Source organism: Eublepharis macularius, chromosome 7 (genome assembly GCF_028583425.1).
Source record: "Eublepharis macularius isolate TG4126 chromosome 7, MPM_Emac_v1.0, whole genome shotgun sequence".
In the NCBI taxonomy this organism is placed as follows: Eukaryota; Metazoa; Chordata; class Lepidosauria; order Squamata; family Eublepharidae; genus Eublepharis; species Eublepharis macularius.
The window spans coordinates 80,381,454-80,403,216 of record NC_072796.1 but is presented as its reverse complement, the minus strand read 5'-3'; the positions used below and the strand labels follow the sequence as shown (position 1 = coordinate 80,403,216).

The following is a 21,763-nucleotide window of genomic DNA, read 5'->3' as shown; positions in this document are numbered from 1 at the left end:
CAGCCTGACCTGCCTCAAAAGGTTTATGGGAGGATAAAATGGAGGAGAGGAGAATGATGTAAGCTGCTTTCGGTCCCATTGGGGAGAAAGGCAGGCTGTTAATGAAATAAATAAATTAGATGAACCTCCATTGGAGAACCATGTTAATAGAAACATGGAATACAGATAAACAAGTTATATTCTTGATTCCTAAGTTCTTATAAAGTCCAAAGAAGCTTTGACACTTGATTTATACCATCTATTTCTCCTCCTCAGGCAGACTGAATTCTTGCTTTTTTCCATTAGGACCCCAATATACTTCCTGTGAAATCAGGAAATTTGGTTACTAGTGAACAAGGGGCTGGCCTTGGAGTAAAAACTGGTGGACAAGAATGCTTTGAGATGGTCAAGGGAGGAGGACATCAGACCATGGAATCACTTGAAGGAGGAGGGCTTCACACCTTACAGTCAGTAAAAGGACATCATACTATGGAATCTGGAAGGGGGTATGGACAGCCCATGATGGATACCTATAGATACTCCTATTCAGAATGGCAGAATTTCACACATCCTCGCCTAACTGAGGTAAAGATGCTTATCTGTTTTTATAAATAGGTCATATGCTGTTTGTCAGGGTTAATATCAAGTATCTTCAACCATTGGTTATATATTCTGAGAAATTATTTAGGATCTACTTTGAATTCATTCTCTGGCTTATCATTGTTTTTTAAAAGCTTTGCTTTCATTGCTCTATAGTGTTTGGATTTAGAGAAAAGGGTTAATTTTGCTTTGTGTGGAATGGTTGCATTTTTTAAAAAAGAAAAAGACCATGGATTTGCTTTTTACATATCCCATTTACATATCTCATTGTTTTCCCATTATTATTTTTGCGTTTTGCTCCCTTTGACCTAACTTTTCACAGATCTTCTAGTTTTGCCTAATATTGATAGCAGAGGCTGTTTAGGGTAGTGTATCCTGAGAAAAGAGTATATGTCATGAACTGGACCCCAGACAATAAACCTTCCTATCGTAAATAATATACAGTTATAAATTTTAATCTTCTTTATGAATGGATTTTAACAACTGATAGAAATTAATTGCATTTTACTGTTACATATGTGATTGGTAGAAGTTTGATTTTTTTTGTTAAATTCTTCATAGAATGAAAGATATAGACCAATCATGTGCATTTTTTATATATAGGAACCCATTAGAGGACACACTCTGATTAAAAATTAAACATTGAAAGGTAAATCAACGAAATTATTTTTATGCCATATGTTTAAGTTCGTTTAAGAAAATGAATAACATGTGTTTTTCCCCCTACACAGAAGGTGTATCTGTGTGGACAGGATGAAGAGCATAAGCATTCTGAAGATTATGTCCTTTCATATAACTATGAAGGAAGAGGATCACCAGCTGGCTCTGTAGGTTGCTGCACTGATCAGCAAGAGGAAGAGGCACTGGACTTTTTAGATCAACTGGAACCCAAATTTAGGACATTAGCAGAAACCTGTGTCAAGAGATAAGTTTGTTTACAACAGCAAAAAATCTTCACCCTTTCTGTAGGAGTGGCTGTTGTAAAATTTCAGTGGATTTTTCTTTTTCTTTTTTTTTTCATTTTCTTGTGGGAGTGGTTAATCAAAAGCAGGGCTTTTTTTCAGGGGGAACGCGGGGGAATGGAGTTCCGGAATCTCTTGAAAATGGTCACATGGCTGGTGGCCCTGCCCCCTGATCTCCAGACAGAGGGGAGTTGAGATTGCCCTCCATGCCGCTCGGCAATCTAAAATCCCCTCTGTCTGGAGATCAGGGGGTGGGGCCACCAGCCACGTGACCATTTTCTCTGAGGGCAACCCACTGAGTTCCACCACCTCTTTTCCCAGGAAAAAAAAGCCCTGATCAAAAGTATACTTTAACTTTGTGTGGCAGTATCATTGTTTCTATACCTAAACTTCAGGATGCTATATAATTTGATCTGCGTGCCACACTATCTTGGACTTGCTTTCTTTCAGCGTCTTTAAACAAAGTCAATATTATAGGCAAGCTGCGTTGTAAACAGCAATAGATATTCTATTTTTTCAGCATTTACCTTAACAAGAAGACACAGTGTATTATATTAGCAAGTTAGCTTCAAAATATACCAGATATTTGGGCCTGGGTGGTAGAAAGTTGTTTGATTCATCTGAAGATTTCCTTTAGTTTTATAGAAATAAATGCTAAAATGCTATTTGCTATATGTTAAAGTAGTTGTTGATTTCTTACATTCATGATAAGAAAATCAAAATTTTAAAATTTTAAGTTCTTCAATTAAAATGTATTAGATCATTTGGGCAAAAATCCTTAAGTTAGAAAACTGACTTTTAGGGGAGAGAGGAAAAAGCTTAATGTATATATGTAGCACGTGTTGTTGGTTTTTTTTTAAAAAATATATATACTGAATTTATGTTTAATGCATTTGCCTGTACAGGGTATGCTTGTACAGCCATTCCAGCTTTCCAAATGTGACTTTCCTACAATACAGTAGAAACAATAGAAAAGGTTAGTAATACATCATGAGATATTAAATTAATTCCAGCTAAAACAGTGCTTTCTGCAACATTTGTCACCTAATGAAGAGCTTGGAAAACATATATTGTATATTCCCAAATTATATTAATCATGTAGTAATTGCAAATATGACTTGAGCAAAATATCTAGCACCAGTCGCCACTTCCTGTTGCTTCTTCTCATCAAGTAAAGTGGAGACAAGCTGAGAAGGGGATATGTGGTGATGGATGTTTTGCCATTTGCCCTGAAGGTTCTGTTCTGAGGAAGTGAGTGCAGACTTATTCCCTGCATCCCTAGAATTTATTTTCCGGATTTGATACGGATTGTAAAGAGAGGCTGAAAGAGACAAAAACTTTTGTGTGGCCCTATTACATAGCCAAGGAAGCACTCCTAAGCAGATCAGCTCAGAAGTAAACTACATTTTATTCAGTGGGGCTTATTCCTGGGAAAGTATTCATTGGATTGTAGCTTTACAGTGCATTCCCAATCAGTTAATCCTCCTGAGTCTGTTGAAGTAGGTAGGTTTAGAAGGGCGTAATGGTGCTTACGGCTGCACTAATACAGTGCCATCCTAAACAGATCCACTCAGAATCCTACTGAAGTCCATTCAATGAGGCTTACCCTCAGGGAAGTATTCTTAAGATTACACTGTTAGCGTCCCAAGCATGTACTTAATCTGCTTAAATACAAATATTTTGGTATAAACTACGTTGTGCATTATGAATTATGATTTTCCCTAGTTCGTCTACTTTCAGTCTTCAGTTAGAATTAAGATATGCTTCTCTGAATCTTTAGAATTCAGAGTTGTCATCAAACAGTGTTCAAGTAAGTACAAATGTCTATATTACAGTTTTTTTATTCAGGGCTCTATCAGGTGTGGGGTTACATAGTCTTGTGTCTAGCTTATAAAAGCCACTGGTTTGTCTACTTTATGTATGCACTTTTTTCTTCTCTAAATATATACCCGTAAGTACTAAACAGGCCCCACTCCAAAGATAGGGCTGCCAAGATTCCCACTACGGTGGGATGTTTCCTGTGAGCTGTCTCTTTTGCCACTACTGCTCCAAGCAGTAGTGGGAGAATTTAAAAAAACGCATTAGCATCATGTGAACTATGACATCACATCTGGAGAAAACCTGTCAGTTATTTTGGGTAGCTCTAGGAATTCCTGGAAACTCTGTGTGGTTTTGCACAGTAGAATTGCTGGCAATTCCTAGTTCTCGATATCATATCTGGGTTTTCCCTGGAAGTACCTTCACAGCACACATGATGCCATGTCCCCCATGACCCTACCCATCAAGCTCCTGCTGGTTGTGACTAGATGCCACTAACTGGTACCAATTCATCACTAAGACTTAAGTTAGTAATAAATTACTCCTTCCATTGTTTTCAATGGGATAGTTGCAACTAACTCTAGCTGCATCAGGTCTTATAACTAATTTGACAACAGAAGAGATGGGACAAAACTAACAAAATGGGTTATGTCAAGCTTTGTATTGTAGTATGTTTTTGTTTTGCAAAATTATACAGGAAAGATTATCTGATTTGCTTTTAAATTTTCACAAAAAGTAAAACCAAAATGATAATCAAGAACTTCTCTGGCCACTAAGAAGGCAAAATTTAAAAGTAAGCTTATCAGCAGCAAAACGAAATGATATTCTGAACCAATATTGATAAAATGAAAGTGTAAAGCCAAAAGTTCCAACAGACATACTTGTTTTTTGAGTTTCTTTGTATGTTTTTGTCTGGGCGTTCTATGTTCAGCTTGAGAAAAATGTATTTTCTTAATAGTGTAGCATTGGTGGTATTGCCATAAAATATAGCAGCTCTAAATCTGACTTTGTAACTCTTTGTAAAAAACATTAATGCAGAAAATGTTAACTGTGATCTATTATAAATGTTTTAATTATGCAATTGAAAAAAATGTCTAACATTTAAACATAAGAAGAACATTATGTTTATTTGATGGAGAAATGTGAAACCTTCACAATTACACTAGTGCTTCAAAATATGTATATAGTTTTTAAAAATGAGGACAAATTTAATCTTGAATTCATCCCCCTTCCAAATAATTACTTATATTCATGCCTGTTTTGTTAACAATTTATTTAGCAGCCCTGTAAACTGCAATAGCCAATGATCATAGGTCCTTTAAAATATTGAAATAAAAGCTCTCTCTATGTGTATGTGTGTTTTTCACTGAATTGGCCTTTGAAAAATCATTATCAGCTGCCCATCTGTAATATGGGAATAACAACACTGCCTTGGATTACAGGGGTGTTATAAGGACTGTTGAGACATTGGCTTTGAAGTGCTTTGACTGCTCAGGAAAAGTGTTATATATAAAAACAAATTATTATTATGCAATTTATTAGCTTGGATAGGGTTTTTGGTGTGTGTGTGTGTGTATATATATTTAAAATAATTGTTTTTTCTTTATTGCTTGTGCATCACCTGGGTATATAAAGACTTAGAATTTTAAAAGATTACAAGGTTTTGCAAAACATTCATTTAATTCTGTTAGTCTGGTGCCTTTTCACACTGGGTATTCTAGGGCTCTTTGGAAACTTGTATTCCTCACTGAGAAGGCGAGTAACAATGGGTGTCAGAAACACAAGCTTGTCCTTCCCACCATCACTTTTTCTTGCAGTGTGCAGTGCACACGGTGAAGCCTAATTGGTTTGTCCAGAGCCCCTGCATGAAGTGTGTGTCGCAGAACTTGCCTCAGAACTCCATGCAGCATGCACCAGGGTTCTTTGGCAGAGAAACTGACATAGAAAGGGTTCCTAGTGTTACATCTTAAAAACCACTGTACCAAGCAATTCCTTTGAATTACTAAATTTGCAGAGAAAAAGAGAATAACTTATGATTAAATTTTAATATATAAAGTTTGAGAGTTTTGTATTAAATATTTATAAAACTTTCCAAAATAGTCATATCCAGGGCTCATTTAGAGGGGCAACGCGCAGGAACGCAGTTCCGGTAGTTCCCCAAAGAGGTCACATGACAGGTGGCCCTGCCCACCTGACTATCAGCCATTTTGGGTGCGTTTTGGCCTGGATTAGGGCCAAAATGGGGCCGAAATGGCCCAGATCAGGCTTCTGATGGGTGGATCACTCTCCTGCTCAGCAGTGGCCTGATCCTGACCATTTTGGGCCCATTTTCAGCCATTTTCAGTCCCTTTTTGCTATTTTGGGCCCAATTTCGGCCCTGAATAGCCAGGATTGGGTCCAAAACAGCCAGGATAGGTGATATCAGGAGGTGTGGCATCTGCAAATCAGTCTTGCTAATGATACACTTCCAGTAATGGCAAGGGGCATGGCATATGCTAATGAGTTATGGTAATGAGTTCCTTCCAGCTCTTTTTCTATGGAATGACCCCTGGTCATATCTAATATATTACATTTTTTATTTCACAAATTGAAACTGCTTTGAATCAAATTGAAATCAATTTGTTCTTTCGACTTGGTTCTTTTAAAGAACTACTTAGTTGTGTAAACATCCTGTTTAATTTTGCATTTTGAATATATTTTGTACAACAGTTAGTAATAAAGTGGTTTTTATTTGAGAATAAAGGGACCTACTACAGGACTAGTTCATTTACTTATATTCTGTCTAATGTTTACTGGGAGGTACAGTTGCGTGGTTGGAGTATGAGCAGAATTGTAGGCTGGGCTTATTCATTTCTCGGGCCTTCTCTCTTCCTTTCTCTATTGTTGACTCAATAAGAATAGTCTCAGCTTCCCAGGTATATCTTGGCTTTGTTAAGCTCACCTTGCCGACGTGGGCACTGTGTGAGGGCAGTGGCTGAGCAGAGGGGTTATAAATAATTGCAACTTTAATCAGAACAAAGGGGGTCCTTCAGTCTCCTTCTGTTGTCTAAAACTTGCTTGATGAATCCTAGTGTCCTTGTTTCTTGTCAAAGTGAAGATACTTGGTTTCCAAACATATACAGTTTTATAATGCTAGGTGGACGATCAAAAGTGATATTACAGCTGCCACAAAAATTCATTACATGATCTTTTTATTGGGCATAAATGATGAAGGACAAATATTCTAGATTACTTAAATGTATATTAGTACGGCAAAAGTGAGGCAGGCTAAAGCATGGTGAAAGGTGATTTCTTTTGCATCCAGTTATCACTGTTTTCAGTGCATCACAGACAATCCTACTTTACCTAGCTTTGCTCTTCTGAACAGGGTCTCCTGCAGGTCCCACCCTGCACAGCTAAATCAACAGCAGCCTGTACACAGGCTTTCTCTGTGGTGGCTCCTATCCTGTGGAATGGCCTGCCTGAGGAAGTCAGGAGAGCCCCCACTCTCTTGGCTTTCTGCAAACGATACAAAACCAAATTATTCAAAAAGGCTTTTTACTCAGATAGGAGGGCTGTGTTGTAGGGAGGGGATCTTAGATGACCCACTAATGAGTTAGGAACCATAGACTTCATTGTCTGTCTTCCTGTCCCACATGGGATTGCACATGCTCAGGCCTGCCGAATGACAAGGTTTTACAACTTTTAATCCACTAGGGGGTGCTTGTCTCCCCAGAGCACTTGCTGACATTTTCCTGCCGAAACCGAGTGACTCTGCGAGACGGCACCCCTTCACCCTCCATTCCTCTTTTACCACTGGTTGAAGAGGTTCTTTACAGCAATCCGCGGTCTGCTCACATTGAGTAGGCCATTTCGTCAGTGAACTGTAAGTGTCTTCATTATGGCTGATAAAGCCTTATTCAAACGCTGCACTTCTACAAAGATGATCCATACAACTGGACATTCTTAATGCCTTGCCTGTCTGGTGAAGGGTACAAGGTGGCAGCCTGCAAATACTGCCAGGACTTTATCCTGAAGGCGTGGGCAGAAAGGGCCAGAAGGCTCAAAGCCCTTTTTTGGGAGCGGGCTATACTGGCATCTGCTGGTCCCAGCACTGAAGCAGCCTCCACCTCTGCTACTGCTGTACCTTCAGACTGCTCGACTCAGATGCCAATGTCGGTCACACAATCTGACCAAGTTCAGCACGGTTCGGATCCGACTGTCCACTTTGGTAGTTCTTCAGATCAGATGCTGCTTCTGACTGGGACCCGACATTTGACTCCGGAGTCCCAGAACCTAATTGAGGCTTCACAGCCTCAGACCCATACATTGGCTTCACCTAGCCTCTTGGGACTGATTCAACGCTCTGACAAGCACTCCTTCCTTTCACTCCTTTCCCCTCTCCCCAGTCTGAGGAAGAAGGAGAGCTTATCGAACAAGATGCCCAGTGATCCTGTTGCTTTTCACTCATACCACAACTGGTTCCAGTGTGTGGGACTGTCCCATTATGGTTTGGAATTAGGTGAACCCTACAGGGCTGAATTGGTGGCTTTGACCTTTGAAGGTTTTCCCCAGCACAGATCACACTGTGAAACTTATCAGATGTCCTGGTCATCTTTGGCATACCAACTCTTGGAACGAGACCAGTGCTCTCCTGAAAGAAGTCCTAGTGGGCTATGTGAGCCTTCTTCTGATGATACTGTTGCTGACAAGGGTACAATCTCCCCTACAAATGATTACAAGCTCTATACTAAGCCACTTTTACAGATGGCTAAATCTCTTGATATAGAAATCACCTCTACTGAACCTAAACCAAAGGATAAAATCCTTCAGCATTTGTATTCCAGTAACCCTGCCAACGTGGCTTTTCATAGAGGGGTTTGTGTACATGAGTTCTCTATGTGAGAAGCTTTCCTCTGTTGTCTCTATGTCAAAGAAAGCTGAAAATTATTACAAGACTAGAGAGGATGTCTCCACTTTTCTTTTCATGCATCCTCCTCCATCGTCACTGGTAACAGAGGAGATGCAGGCAAAGCCCAGGCAAGGCACTTGTTCAACCTCCTTGGATAAAGAGGGGAAGAAATTGGACTTATTAGGCAGAAAGATTTACGCATCCTCGGCCCTTAATATCAAGATTGTCAATTACATGGCAATCATAGGTGTGTATCAGATATTTCTATGGAACCGTATGGCTGCCTTCATAGATCGACTGCCAGAGGACCAGAAGGTTCTCGCTAAGGTTATAAAAGAAGAAGCGCTGAAGTTATCAAAACAGCAAATAAATACAGGGTGCAACTCCGTGGATTCATCATCTAGGGCCCTGGCATCAGTGATTGTGCTTCACAGACATGCATGGTTGTGTTCTCCTGCTTTACTGCTGGAGACACGCAACAGAATAGAAGACTTACAGTTTGAGGGACAGACCCTGTTCTCCACAAAGACAGATGAATATGTCACAAAAACGTAAAGACAGACAAATTGCATGTTCATACGGGTTGCTCCCTCCAAAGCAGTCTTCTAATCAGAGGCCCCAGTATCACTTGCAGCAACAACAACCCTACAGAAGTAGATCTTACCACTACCAATCCTACCAGTATCCTCAACCTAGGTAGGGTTCTCCTTACCAGGGTCAATATCAGAAGAGGAGAGCAAACCGTAACTGTTATGCCATAATAAAGGCATAACAGTTCCCCTGGGAAAGACACCTCCCAACAAGTGAAGCAATTCTGACTAGCTTCAGAGCAGGAGGTTGGGTTTGAGGTTGACCTCATATCTATCTGCTTGGCAGATAATTATGTCTGACATATGGTTCTCAGCGTTATTCAGTTTGGCTATAAAGTTGAGTTTAATTGTTTCCCACCTCTGGCTCTTCCTGTTTACAGTGACCATGACCAATCTGAAACCCTACAGGCCAAGTTATAGGTTCTGCTCCAGAACGGAGCTATACACCAATTAGATCCTTCAGAATCCCCATGGAGTTTCTATTTGAAGATGTTCCTTGTTCTGAAGAAAGATGGGGGTGTGAGGCCAATATTCGACTTAAGAGGCCTAAACAAATTTATTTTGGTTAAGAAGTTCAGAATGGTGACCTTGAACATAGTCCTACAAATGGTTCCTAATAACTCTTGGTTTGCAGTTATGAACCTCAAGGACGCTTATTTTCATATAGCGATCCATCCCTCCCATAGGAAATATCTAAGATTCACTTGCAAGGGTGGCAGTTACCAATATCAAATACTTCCCTTTGGTTTGGCTACAGCACCCCGGGTGTTTATAAAGTGCATGTCGGTTATAGTGGCACACCTCCGCACCTTAGGGTGCTCTATATACCCATAACTAGATGATTGGCTCATGTCAGCTTCTTCTGAGAAGGCTTTACAGGAGCATATTGACCTGGTCATCCGTACCTGCCGGAGTTTGGGGCTTCTTATAAATTTCAAGAAGTCCAATCTAATACCCTCTAGGAAAGTCCAGTTTATTGGGGCTATCTTAGATAGCAAGCTCAACAAAGCTTTCCTACCGATTGAAAGAAATATACCCATCAAAAGCATGGTCAGGCTTTTTAGCACCTATAGGTTCCAATCAGCTAGAACCATTCAGACCTTATTGGGTCTCATGGCTGCGACCACTGTGGTGACCCCTATGGCTAGACTGTACATGAGGAAGCTGCAACTGTGGTTTCTTTCAGTCTTTCACCCAGTTACCCATTCTCTGGAGAAAAAATTTACTATTCCAAGGGTTATAATCAAGTCAGTCACCTGGTGGGCATCAGATGGCAATTTACTTGCCGGTATGGATTTTGGTTCAAGGAGAATGGATCCACTGACACATCGACATTGGTGTGGGGGCCCCACTGCGGTCAGTTTAATGCCTATGGTAGATGGTTGAAACAAGAAAAAAGTTTGCATATTAATGTACTGGAACTTCAAGCCATTTGTTATGCACTTACCTCATTTGTAGATGTTATACAGGGCAAATGTACAAATATTAACAGACAATTGTTCAGCAATGTACTACCTGAACAAACGAGGCACAGCCTCAAAGAGACTTTGCAGAGAAACCATTGCTACCTGGAAATGGGCTCTAGACCACAACACAAGTCTTCATGCCATTCATATCCCAGGAAAATCCAATGTCACTGCAGATACCCTAAGCAGGCTGGGCTCAGACAACCACGAGTGGTCCATAAAGCAGTCATACCTAGAAACAGTGTTCTGGAAGTGGGGTTTCCCGGGAGTAGATTTGTTTGTGATGAGAGAAAACAAGAAAGCTCCCCTGTTTTGCTCCGGGGGAGGGGGAGATGTACAGAGGGACTCTTCAGGGGGCGCATTCCAGATACCGTGGAAAGACCCATCTTTTTAATGGGTTGCCTCTGATTCCTCTCATACCTTGCATGGTCAACAAGATACAGACGGACAGGTCCCGGATGATAGTAGTATTCTCTTACTGGCCCAGGCAACCATGGTTTCACTGCCTAATGCAGCTGTTCAGTGGGGTAATGTATCATCTGACTGCTCACTCAGACTTGCTGCATCACCGACAGGCTCTACATCATGATCTACCAGACTGAAATTAACTGCGTGGTTGATTCAGTAGTAGGCAATTTATCTGACAGAGTTTCTGTGGTGATTCTGAACGTGAAATGAGATTCCACAAGGAAATCTTACGTATACCATTGGGGCAGGTTTTCTCAGAGCAGAACCACAAGTGGCAAAAGGCACAGATTGGACACTTGCCTGCTTCCCTCAAGTTTTGATGGGAAATGCAGGCAGCTTGGCGGAATGTTGGACAAGTGACAGTTGAAAAGTCTATTGGACAGCAGTCAGAGAGCGAAGCTGCGAGACCAGGATGCCTACATTTCCCATCAAAACTTGAGGGAAGCAGACAAGTGTCCAATCTGTGCTTTTTGTCACTTGTGGTTCTGCTCATAGTCAGCTAGGTTAAGATCACTAGACCCTTCAGGCTGTTTTCTAGCAGAAATATTAGAATTCTTACTCCATTTCAAGCACAAGGGTCTTTCTAATTCCTCGGCGAAAGTGTATTTGGCAGTTATTTCTGCTTTTCACCCTCCAATAGATAGAAAGATGGTTTTTTCTCACCCTTTCTCCAAACTATTTCTCAAGGGCGTAAAGAACCTGTTCCCTTCTATGCCCAAGATAGTACCTCAATGGTCCTTACAACTCGTTTTGACTTGGCTAATGTCCAAACCCTTTGAACTGTTAGCTATGTACCACCATAGATTTCTCACCTGGAAGGTTACTTTTCTTATAGCGATTACATCTGTGAGGAGAGTGGGGGAAATTGCCACTTTATGATCAGACTCACTCTTCCTTAAGGTTCACTCTGAGAAAGTGGTCTTAAGAACTGGGCCTGACTTTAGGCATAAAGCAATGTCAGATTTCCATACATCACAAGACATAGTACTTCCAGTCTTTTTCCCTCTCTTTCATCTACAGCAGAACAATCACTCCACACCGAAGATGTCTACAGAGCTATTTTGTTCTACCTAAAATGTACAGAGCCTGTCAGAGTAGATAAACTACTCTTAGTTTGCTATGCTAGCCCCAACAGAGGTAAGAAGGCCAACCCTCAGACCATATCTAGGTGGGTGGTGAGAACCACCCAGTTCTGTTATGGTGCAACCATTGGAGATTCGTGCACACTCCATGAGGTCGCAAGCATCCTCTATGGCGTTAATGAATGGTGTTCCTCTGGCTGACATCTGCAAAGTAGCGACCTGGTCATCCCCCAAGAGCCAAGCTACAAGAGACAAATTACACAAAGAGGAGCACATGAAGGAAGTCACAATGTTAGCTGGGAAGGTGAGTTTTAAAAGAGATCAGAAGGCTTTGTCAATTTCCCCTCTACAGAGACAGGGAGATGGCTGCTCAGAGGGTTTGTTAATTTCCTCTTTGCCTCCCAAAGGTTCTGTCAGTTTGACCTCCTTTTCTAAGAGGTGAAGAAGAAATAAACCCTCTGAGCAGCTATCTCCCTGGCTCTGTAGACAGGGGAAATTGACAAAGGCTGCCAATGTCTTTTAAAACTCAGCTTCCTGGCTAACATTGTGACTCCATATGCTCCTTCTCATGTAATTTGTCTCTTGTAGCTTGGCTCTGAGACTTTTGCAAAACACTTTGCGCTTGATTATGGGAGCGTAAGGAAGCAGCTGTAGGACAAGCAATGCTTCAATCTCTGTTCAAGTGCAGAGCATATCCGCCTCCTGGTAAGTGGCTTGTTAATCTCCCATCTGGGACTGCACAGGAAGACAAACAATGAAAACAGAGATGCACTTACCTGTAGCTGCTGTTCATCGACGTCTTCCGTGCAGGCACACTCTCTCTCCTAGAGCCAAAACACACGTTAAGAAAAACCTAGGTTCAGCACGTGTTCTCTTACCTCAAGGTTTGCCGGGATCTGTAGGAGTCCTGGAAGCTTAAAGTAGGCGTCCTGGAAGCTTAAAGATCTGTAGGGGTCCTGGAAGCTTAAAGTCCTGGAAGCTTAAAGGATCTGTAAGCGTCCTGGAAGCTTAAAGGCGTCCTGGAAGCTTAAAGCTTAAAATACAGGCGCCTGTATTTCCCTTTCCTTTTTTGCTGCTCTGTAAATGCTAAACTTTAAGCTTCCAGGACGCCTACAGATCCCAGCAAACCTTGAGGTAAGAGAACACGTGCTGAACCTAGGTTTTTCTTAACGTGTGTTTTGGCTCCTACTCTACTGATGCTCTTTGTTTTGAAGCGTCGGAGGCTTAGGTGGAACTGAGGGTGAAGGGGTGCCGTCTCCCAGAGTCTTTTGGTTTCAGCGGGAAAACATGCAAGCTCCCTGGGGAGACGAGTGCTCCCTAGTGGATTAAAAGCTGTAAAACCTCGCCGTTTGGCAGGCCTGCGCATGCGCAGTCCCATTTGATCCTGAACAGAAGACGTCAATGAACACAGGTAAGTGCAACTCTGTTTTTACCAGTATATTGCATTGAATTCTTGCTAATGCTATGTCTTTGTGAACTTATATCTACTTACCCTATGGCATTGTTTATGAAAATGTTCTTGATACTAACTGTACTAATCTCACACTGTGTAATCCGCCTTGAGTCTCAGTGAGAAAGGTGGACTATAAATAAATAGGAATATTACCCTTCCATCCTCGCTGTGCCCTATGCTTCAGCATGCATGATAGTGACTTACAAGACTTCCTTCTGCATTATCTAAAATTCCTATTAAAATCCAAGTTGAAGTGGAGCAAAACCTAGTAAGGTTCAGGTTACCTGTCTCTAGTGTTCTGATAAATTTGCTAGTAGTCTCATCATTAATTCCGCAATTAATATTTCTAGAGAAAAGATCTGGAGCATACATTACACATGTTGAAATTAAACACAAGGCTCAGAGGGAAAAATCAGAACTATGGGAACTATATTCTCAATGACCAGAATGTTTAAGGGTTGAGGTTTTCTTTCTATATAGAGTATGTTCAACTTAAATTCTACCCACATTTAAGCTTCACACTTTATACTGCAAAGATGTTTGTTGCATATACAACTGCAATTACACTAAAGAAAACCCTACATTCTTGCAGCATATTAAAAATGATCAAGCTCCACAAAATGTTATTTTTGCTGTAGCAGATAAGCAGGGTTCTGGATAGTTACCGTTATTCCATGTAACAAACATATGAAATGTGGATGACATGCCCTCATCTAAATTTCCCATGAAAATATACTTGGTTCATTCATTGGTTTTGGATTTGTGTTTTGTGTTTTCTGCAGGAAGCGCCAGTGTAATACTTGTGTATATACAGCAAACAAGGCAAAATTGGAGTCCAGTAGTACCTTGAAGACCAACAAGATTTCCAGATTATGATCTTTGGAGTGTCAAAGCTCCTCATTTCATCAGACACAAATAGGGATGGAGATTCCTGAGTCCTTCTATCCCAGTCTGAAAGTAGGAGGTTGAAAGCTCATAACTTGGAAATCTTGTTGGTTGAAACTTGCTATGGCATGGAGCTCCCCGCATGCCTTTTGAAGTACCAATCCATCCATGGCGGTGTGCCCCCACAGCTGTTTTGGCACTTGAAAAGGTGTGGAGAGAGAGAGCTCTGTGCCATGCCCGCATGGCATTTTAAAAACATTTTAAACATTTTAAAATGACAATAAAGACCCTGTTGAGGCCATGAGTTTGCTGTCTTGCTTAGTTTGTCTCACAAATAGCATAATATGGGACATAGGGATGTAAACCAACTCATGCCACCCCAAAAAACTAGTCTATCAGTGTGCCTTCACCGTTAAGCAAGTACCTACCCACACATATTGATTGCAGTGAGACTTGCCCTTTTTGTCTCTCATAGAAAGCTGTACCTGCTGCAACAATATACTTATTGTAAATAGGTATACTGAAGCAAGAGAGGCAGCAATTAGTAATTTAACTAGAGATCAAATATTAAGGATACTCGAGGAAATGCAATGAATTTTGTTTTGTAAAAGTATCACTACCTATCTTCATGTAATTTTTGAATATTGTAGAGATGGGCATGGACCAGAAAAAAAAAACCATGTGGTTCATGGTTCATCATATTTCACAAACCACGAACTGCAAACTTTCACGAACCTGCCCCAGTTCACGAACCAGTTTGTTTGGTTCATAAAAACGGCACTTCTGGGCCAGCAAATCACCACTTCTGGGTCAGCAGACGGTCACTTCCAGGTCAGCAGAAAGTCTGCAGAAAGCCAATTCCCCCATTGCCTAGGAAACTGATTGATAGGTGCCAAGCTGTCTGCAGTGACGAACTGAAAAATGAACCAAACGAACTGCCCTAAATTTCGTGGTGGTTCGTCAAAAATGGGCTCTGATGAAACGCTGGTTGCCGCCTAGCGCTGAGGGGGAGGGAGGAGGACGCTTGAATAAACCCAGACCACACAAAGCTTGGAGAAAGCATGGCCACAACTTTATTGAAACAGCGGTAAAGGAGTATTGGCGCAGCATGTGGATCAGATCCCAGGAAAAACATCGGCTGACCCGCCTGCCAGCCGATAGACCTCAACCCCCCCCAGACGCCAGCTGGGGGAGGGAACCATAGGAGTGGCATTTGAGGGGAGATCACCTGGGTGTACACCCCTGAGTGACTCCCCTGCCACCTGGGAGTGAGGATGCCGCGGCAGCCCCCGAGCTGGGCATGCACCCCAAGCCTCACTCCCAAGATTCCTTATGGGAATCCCCTAACGGGGAGCCTGGGGCGCGGAGGCCCCCAACTCCCCAAAAGTGATCTGATCCAATGCCCACCGCCCGACAGTTGTGACAAAATGGAACACAAAAAATAAGGGAGAGGTGGGTGGGAGACGCGACGAGCCGAAGTGAGGGTGGGCGGGGACGGCAGCTGGTTAAGTACCCAGCTGCCGGACCTGAGTGAAGACTGCGGACCGGAGGTTCGCAGTCCCCGCCCCACCCCACCACGGAGCCGGCCCGGGCCCCCTGATTGGCCGGCTTCGAAGTTTGAATGTGATTCGTCGGCAGCCCGCCCGGGGGTTCCCGGATGGGCTGACGACGAAGACGCTGGCCTCGCTCCCTCCCAGCTTGACGGCGGCAACCGGGCGCCCGGTAAGTCGGACGCCTCCGTTTGCCGCCTAGCGCTGAGGGGGAGGGAGGAGGACGCTTGAATAAACCCAGACCACACAAAGCTTGGAGAAAGCATGGCCACAACTTTATTGAAACAGCGGTAAAGGAGTATTGGCGCAGCATGTGGATCAGATCCCAGGAAAAACATCGGCTGACCCGCCTGCCAGCCGATAGACCTCAACCCCCCCCAGACACCAGCTGGGGGAGGGAACCATAGGAGTGGCATTTGAGGGGAGATCACCTGGGTGTACACCCCTGAGTGACTCCCCTGCCACCTGGGAGTGAGGATGCCGCGGCAGCCCCCGAGCTGGGCATGCACCCCAAGCCTCACTCCCAAGATTCCTTATGGGAATCCCCTAACGGGGAGCCTGGGGCGCGGAGGCCCCCAACTCCCCAAAAGTGATCTGATCCAATGCCCACCGCCACTAGAGCCACCTGTGGCTCCCGCCAACACTCCTACCACTGACCCAGTCCAAGAGGCCATCCCGCAGGTCTTGGAGCCAGATGTCCTGTCCCCAGCTGGACAGGTGGACCCCATCCGGGGCGTAGAGGGGGCCGATGCGGAAAGAAATGTCCCAATGTGCGATGAAGTGGCCGCCGGCTTCCGCGATGTACTGACCCATGGCGCGAGCAACCCTCTGCCTGATCCCGTCGACCTTCCTCGGGCACCGGGCACCACGCCATGTCCGCCGCTGTAGCAAGTCCGACCAAAAGAACGCCGTCTGCGGGAAGAGGCTCCGGAGGCTGTCCAGATCGGAACGCATGGCCCGCTGCAAATCCGGCCCCTGGCGCTTGCCCAGGTCGTTCTCCCCAAGCTGGATGACCAGCGCGTCCGGAGGTCCCAGGCGCTGGGCCTGCCGCAGGAGCATCGGCCGGAGTGAGTCCCAGAGCATCCCACGCACGCCCATCCAGTGGATCTGCAGATGGTCTTCCAGTCCCAGATGGCCGCCCCAGCCTGATGATGCCGCGTATCTCCCGGCCCAATGGACGATGCTGTGCCCACAGATCCACACCGACCTCCTTGCCCCTGCCGGAAGAAGCATACGAGACCAGCCTGTTAATGACTGCTCCCCCCGCTGGGCCGAATGTAGGAGCGAAAAGCCCCGGACCGCCAGCGCCCAATAGCCATGATGGTCTTGTCCGGCAGCCCAATGCTGGCGGCCTCGGTGGCCGCCCCGATGCGGAAGGAATGCGTGCCGAACTCCGCAGGAGGGAGCCTGGCCGCCTCCAAGCAAGCTCGCAGCAGGGAGGCGAACTGGTAGCGGGTGAGCGGGGAGTGATCCCTGTGTATGAGGAAGGGGCCCCGGAGGGGAGGGCGAATGCCCAGGTAAGCACCCACCGCCCGAACCGGGCAGACTGACCCCCGCCGGGAGGCCCGCAGGCATAGGGTGACCCCCCTTCCCCGCTGATCCGTCTTGGAGCGACGGATCGTGATGGAAACTTGCTTGGGGGACCAGGAGACGTCCGAGAAGCTGAGCGCCCTGCCGCTTGGGTCGTCCCGGGAGCCCGCCACCAGCTCGCCCACCCGCAGCGCCCCGAAGAAGGCCAGGGTAAAGGCCGTGTGGAACAGCCGAGCCTCGAAGGGGGACCGGCAGCAGTCGGGAAGGACCCCCAAGAGGCGACGTAGGATGGAGAGTGAAATGGGGCGCCTCCTGTCGGCGGGAGGCGGAGCCAGCCTGGCCCAGCCCTCGACAGCCCGGCGGGGAATGAAGCCGCGGCATGGGTCAGGGAACCCTAAGGCCTTACAGAAGAAGGATACTGCCGCTAGTTCTCTTCTCATGGAGCGGGGGGCCCGCCCCAGCACGCGCAGGTGGGCCAGGTAACGCAGCACCTCGTCCTCGGAAGGGGGGAGGGCGGCCCCTCCACCCGCCCCCCAGGTAAAGCCCACGAAGCGCTCCATTGCCGCAGCGTAGGCCCTGAGCGTGGAGGGGGCGACTGAGCTAAGTACTCCCTGCATCACGATGTCCCGCCAGCCAGCCACAATTCCTCCGGAAAGGGGTCCGGTGTGCGTTGAGCCTCTGGCGCCAGCGCGAAGAACCTCTCCATCTGGAACCGAGACAACGCGTCCGCAAGGCCATTATCCACACCTGCTACATGACGGGCTGAGAAAGTAATGTTAGTGGCCAAACAGATCAAGACAAAGCGGCGAACCAAGCGCATAACCCTCTCGGAGCGGGAGGACTGCCTGTTGATGACCCTGACCGTAGCCTGGTTGTCGCACCAGAACACCACCCGTTTGTCCCGCAGGAGATCCCCCCAGATGGAGACCGCCACCAGTATGGGAAAAAACTCCAAGAATGTGAGATCTCGCAGGACCCCTGTACTAGCCCACGAAGGAGGCCATTGCTGGGCGCACCACCGGCCCCTGAAGAAAACCCCAAACCCCAAGCTCCCGGCTGCGTCTGAGTGAACCTGAAGCGCGGAGCCCAGGTCGAGGGGGGCCTGCCACAGGGAGACGCCGTTGAAACCGGACAGGAATCTTAGCCAGACCTCCAGATCTGCCTTGATGCCCTTGGTGAGGCGAATGTGGTGGTGAGGAGAAATAACCCCCCGGCAGGCCCTGGTGAGTCTCGCGCAAAAGGCCCGCCCGGGGGAGACCACCCTGCAGGCAAAGTTCAGGTGGCCTATTATCGACTGCAATTCCCTGAGGGTGCATTTCTTGCGAGCAAGGGTCCCCACCAGGAGGTCCCGAAGGCGAGCCAGCTTATCTGCAGGCAGCCGGGAAAGCCCGGCCGCCGAGTCCAGCTCGATGCCCAGATAGGTGAGGCGAGGCGAAGGCCCCTCAGTCTTCTCCTCTGCCAGGGGGACGCCCAGCTCAGCTGCTAGCTCCTGGAAGATGCGGAGGCGGTCGGCGCAGGCCGGGCTGTTGGGGGGGGCCATGATGATAAAGTCATCCAGGTAGTGACTAACAAAGGGGGCCCCCATGCGATCCTTCGCAGCCCATTCCAGGAAGGTGCTGAAGGTCTCAAAGGCCGCGCAGGCTACCGAGCAACCCATGGGCATGGCCTTATCAACATACCAGCGGTCACGGAACTTAAATCCCAGCAAGCACTGGTCACTGGGGTGGACGGGCAGGAGCCGGAATGCCGACTGGATGTCGCACTTGGCCATGAGGGCCCCCCTCCCGCAGGCCCGCACTAGCCGTACCGCATGGTCGAATGAGGCGTACCTCACCGAGCACAGCTCGGGTGGGATGGCTTCGTTCACTGAGGAGCCCCTGGGGTACGAGAGGTGCTGTAAGAGGCGGTACTCGCCTGGGGTCTTTTTGGGCACCACCCCCAGCGGGGAGACCCTGAGGTTGGGCAGCGGGGGGCTGGTAAATGGCCCCGCCACCCTCCCTGCAGCTACCTCCTTGTCAATCTTAGCCGCCAGCACCTCCGGCAACTCCCGGGCGGACTTGAGGTTGCCGGATGTGGCTGCCACGCGAGGGCCGGTGAAGGGGATACGAAAACCAGACGAGAAGCCCTCCCACAGGAACCGGGCAGCCTGTCTGTCTGGGTATCTTGCCAGGAGGGGGGAGAGGGCGTGGAGCCTGACGGGGGTATGGGCCAGGCCGCCCAGCCCACTGAAGAGACTAGTTCCCGCTGCTAGCGGGTTGGGAAGCTGCAGGACCCGACCCTCCTTCCTTGCATGTGCTGTTGCTGGAGGGCCGGCCGCCCCGAAAGGGCTGGGGGGCAGCTGGACCGCGGGGGCAAGCCAGGCGGGAGTGGGGCCCTCCACAAGCATCACAATTGTGATCGAACCGGCACCTGGGCCATTGGCACTTCCCTTGATTGTATTCCCAGCACAGGCCCCTGCCCCGCTCCCTGCGGTGAGGCCATCGGCCGGTGCGGAGACCCTCCCCCCTGCCCTTCATGTGGGGCCCCACCAGCCAGAGCCATAGCTTCTGGTTGATGAGGTCCCAGCGTGCCCTGGGGTTATGAGAGGCCCGCTTGCGGAAGGCCTCATCGTAACCCAGGGCCGCCGTGTCCCCGGCGAGGGCTCGGGCCCGCAGAACGTTCCCCAAATGGTTCGTGAGGTGCCAGCCCCTGTCAGGATAGGCGGCCTGCACCACCCCCAAGTAAACAGTGAAGCCTTCCAGCCAGTTTGCGAACGTGCGCTCGGCTGACTCCTTCTTTGCCCCTTTTTTCTCCTTTTTTGAGGAGGGGGCAGACCTCCCGTCCTCGGCCTCCGGCCTGAGTAGCGAAAGGACGTCCACATAAAAGCCGTCCAAAATGCGCTCACGAACCTTGCGAGACAGATGACAACCCGGGGGGTCCTCATCGTCCGTACTGGCTGTGGGGGGTGGGGGGCTGTCCTTGGAGCCCCACACCTCCCGAGGGTCACCCTCCCCCCCGTGGCACCTAAGCCGCCGCCGCTGCGCCCACTTGGGAAGACCAGGGACCCGAGAGGCCACCTCCCAGTAATCGCCCTCCAGTTCCCCATTGTCCGAGGACGAGGACTCACCTGTGGTCCAGTCGCTGTCTGAGTCCTCATGGCGGCGCCGCTGGTTCTTCCTCCTGCGCCCAGACCTCCTCCTCTTGGCAGCTCGCTCCCGCCGGCCGCTGGTAGACCGCTCTGAACTGGAGGTTGGGGAGTGAGAGTCCCGACGGCGTGCTGCCCCCCTCTTCGTCTTGCGGCCCACCTTCCGGTGGGGGACCTCAACAGGCTCTGTGGCAGCTGGGGCCGCCCCGAGCCCGGGGTTCCCCAGGTGCTCTACCCTGGCTGTAAGGGCCTCCAGTGCCCTGCTAATGCTCTGGAGAGTAGAGGGGTTGGCCTCAGCCCCAGAGTGCCCTACCTGGGCCCGGCCTGGTGCCCCTCTGCCTGCAGGCTTGCTGGTCTTGGGAGGCGACCCCACCCCCTGGCCAGACCTTGAAGTGCCAGCCCGTCGTGGCCTGCTGGAGCCTGCCTTTGGGGTGACTTGAGCCCTGCAAGAGGGAGATGAAGGGGGCCTGCTGCCCCTTGCCTTGCCCCGGGCTTTCCCCGGCCCCTTAGGCCTGCTTGCCGCACCCATTTTGGGAACAGCCGCTGCGGGCAGGGGGCCGGGCCTGTGCCCCCTAGCCGCCCCCTTGCTAGCCCCCTGGGACAGGTTCTTCCCTGCCCCCGTCTTCCTAGAAGGGGCCATGTGAGCAGGCGGCGAGTGAACCAATCAAGGTACCAGGACCACGTGGCCGGCCGAACGGGGACCCCCCCCCAACGAGCCCGGCCCCCCCAAGGGCAGCCTGGTTGCAGCGAGAGACCGGGGCTCAGCTAAACCCCAGAGGCCTGTCCCGTGCCGCTCCGACGCTCCCCCGAGTTGCTCTTCTGCCGAGTGAGGGAGGCTGCGCTGCTTCCAGCTGGTGCGAGTAAGGGGCAGCTCTCACCCTGTTCCTCGCCCAGCCACGCACCGCCCTCGCTCGGTCTTTGCCGCCGCCTCTTCTGCCGCGCCCCGCGGTCTTCCTGCTGCCTGCTTCAGTCCCCGCCGCGCCAACGTCTTCCGCCTTGCCTCGCCGCTCTCTCAGCCTGGTCTCTGATGCTCCTCTCTGTAGACGCGACGAGCCGAAGTGAGGGTGGGCGGGGACGGCAGCTGGTTAAGTACCCAGCTGCCGGACCTGAGTGAAGACTGCGGACCGGAGGTTCGCAGTCCCCGCCCCACCCCACCACGGAGCCGGCCCGGGCCCCCTGATTGGCCGGCTCCGAAGTTTGAATGTGATTCGTCGGCAGCCCGCCCGGGGGTTCCCGGATGGGCTGACGACGAAGACGCTGGCCTCGCTCCCTCCCAGCTTGACGGCGGCAACCGGGCACCCGGTAAGTCGGACGCCTCCGTTTCATGAACCACGAACCGGCCTGGTTCATGCCAAACTTTGGTTC

At 48.3% G+C, this 21,763-nt stretch overlaps 2 protein-coding genes across 3 annotated transcripts in view; one reads left to right on the top strand and one right to left on the bottom strand.

Annotated features, from left to right (window-relative positions):
- Positions 1-6,129, top strand: part of LOC129333673 (desmocollin-1-like) — a 43,783-nt gene extending 37,654 nt beyond the window's left edge. The window contains exons 15-17 of one of the 2 annotated variants that reach the window (XM_054985496.1): positions 286-564; positions 1,183-1,228; positions 1,311-1,397. In XM_054985496.1, the coding sequence (XP_054841471.1) occupies positions 286-564; positions 1,183-1,218 (315 nt within the window). In that variant the 3' untranslated portion in view covers positions 1,219-1,228; positions 1,311-1,397. Of the gene's footprint in view, positions 1-285; positions 565-1,182; positions 1,229-1,310 lie in introns of both variants that reach the window. The other variant, XM_054985495.1, reaches the window with a different exon arrangement.
- A 10,862-nt stretch (positions 6,130-16,991) lies between these two features.
- On the bottom strand, positions 16,992-17,834 carry LOC129333940 (integrase/recombinase xerD homolog). Its single transcript, XM_054985872.1, has one exon. It carries the CDS (start codon positions 17,832-17,834, stop codon positions 16,992-16,994), a length of 843 nt encoding a protein of 280 aa, XP_054841847.1.
- Between the last annotated feature and the right edge of the window lie 3,929 nt (positions 17,835-21,763).

Coding starts and splice junctions, on each gene's coding strand:
- LOC129333940 (XM_054985872.1), bottom strand. CDS start 17,834: ATGGAGCGCTTCGTGGGCTTTACCTGGGGGGCGGGTGGAGGGGCCGCC.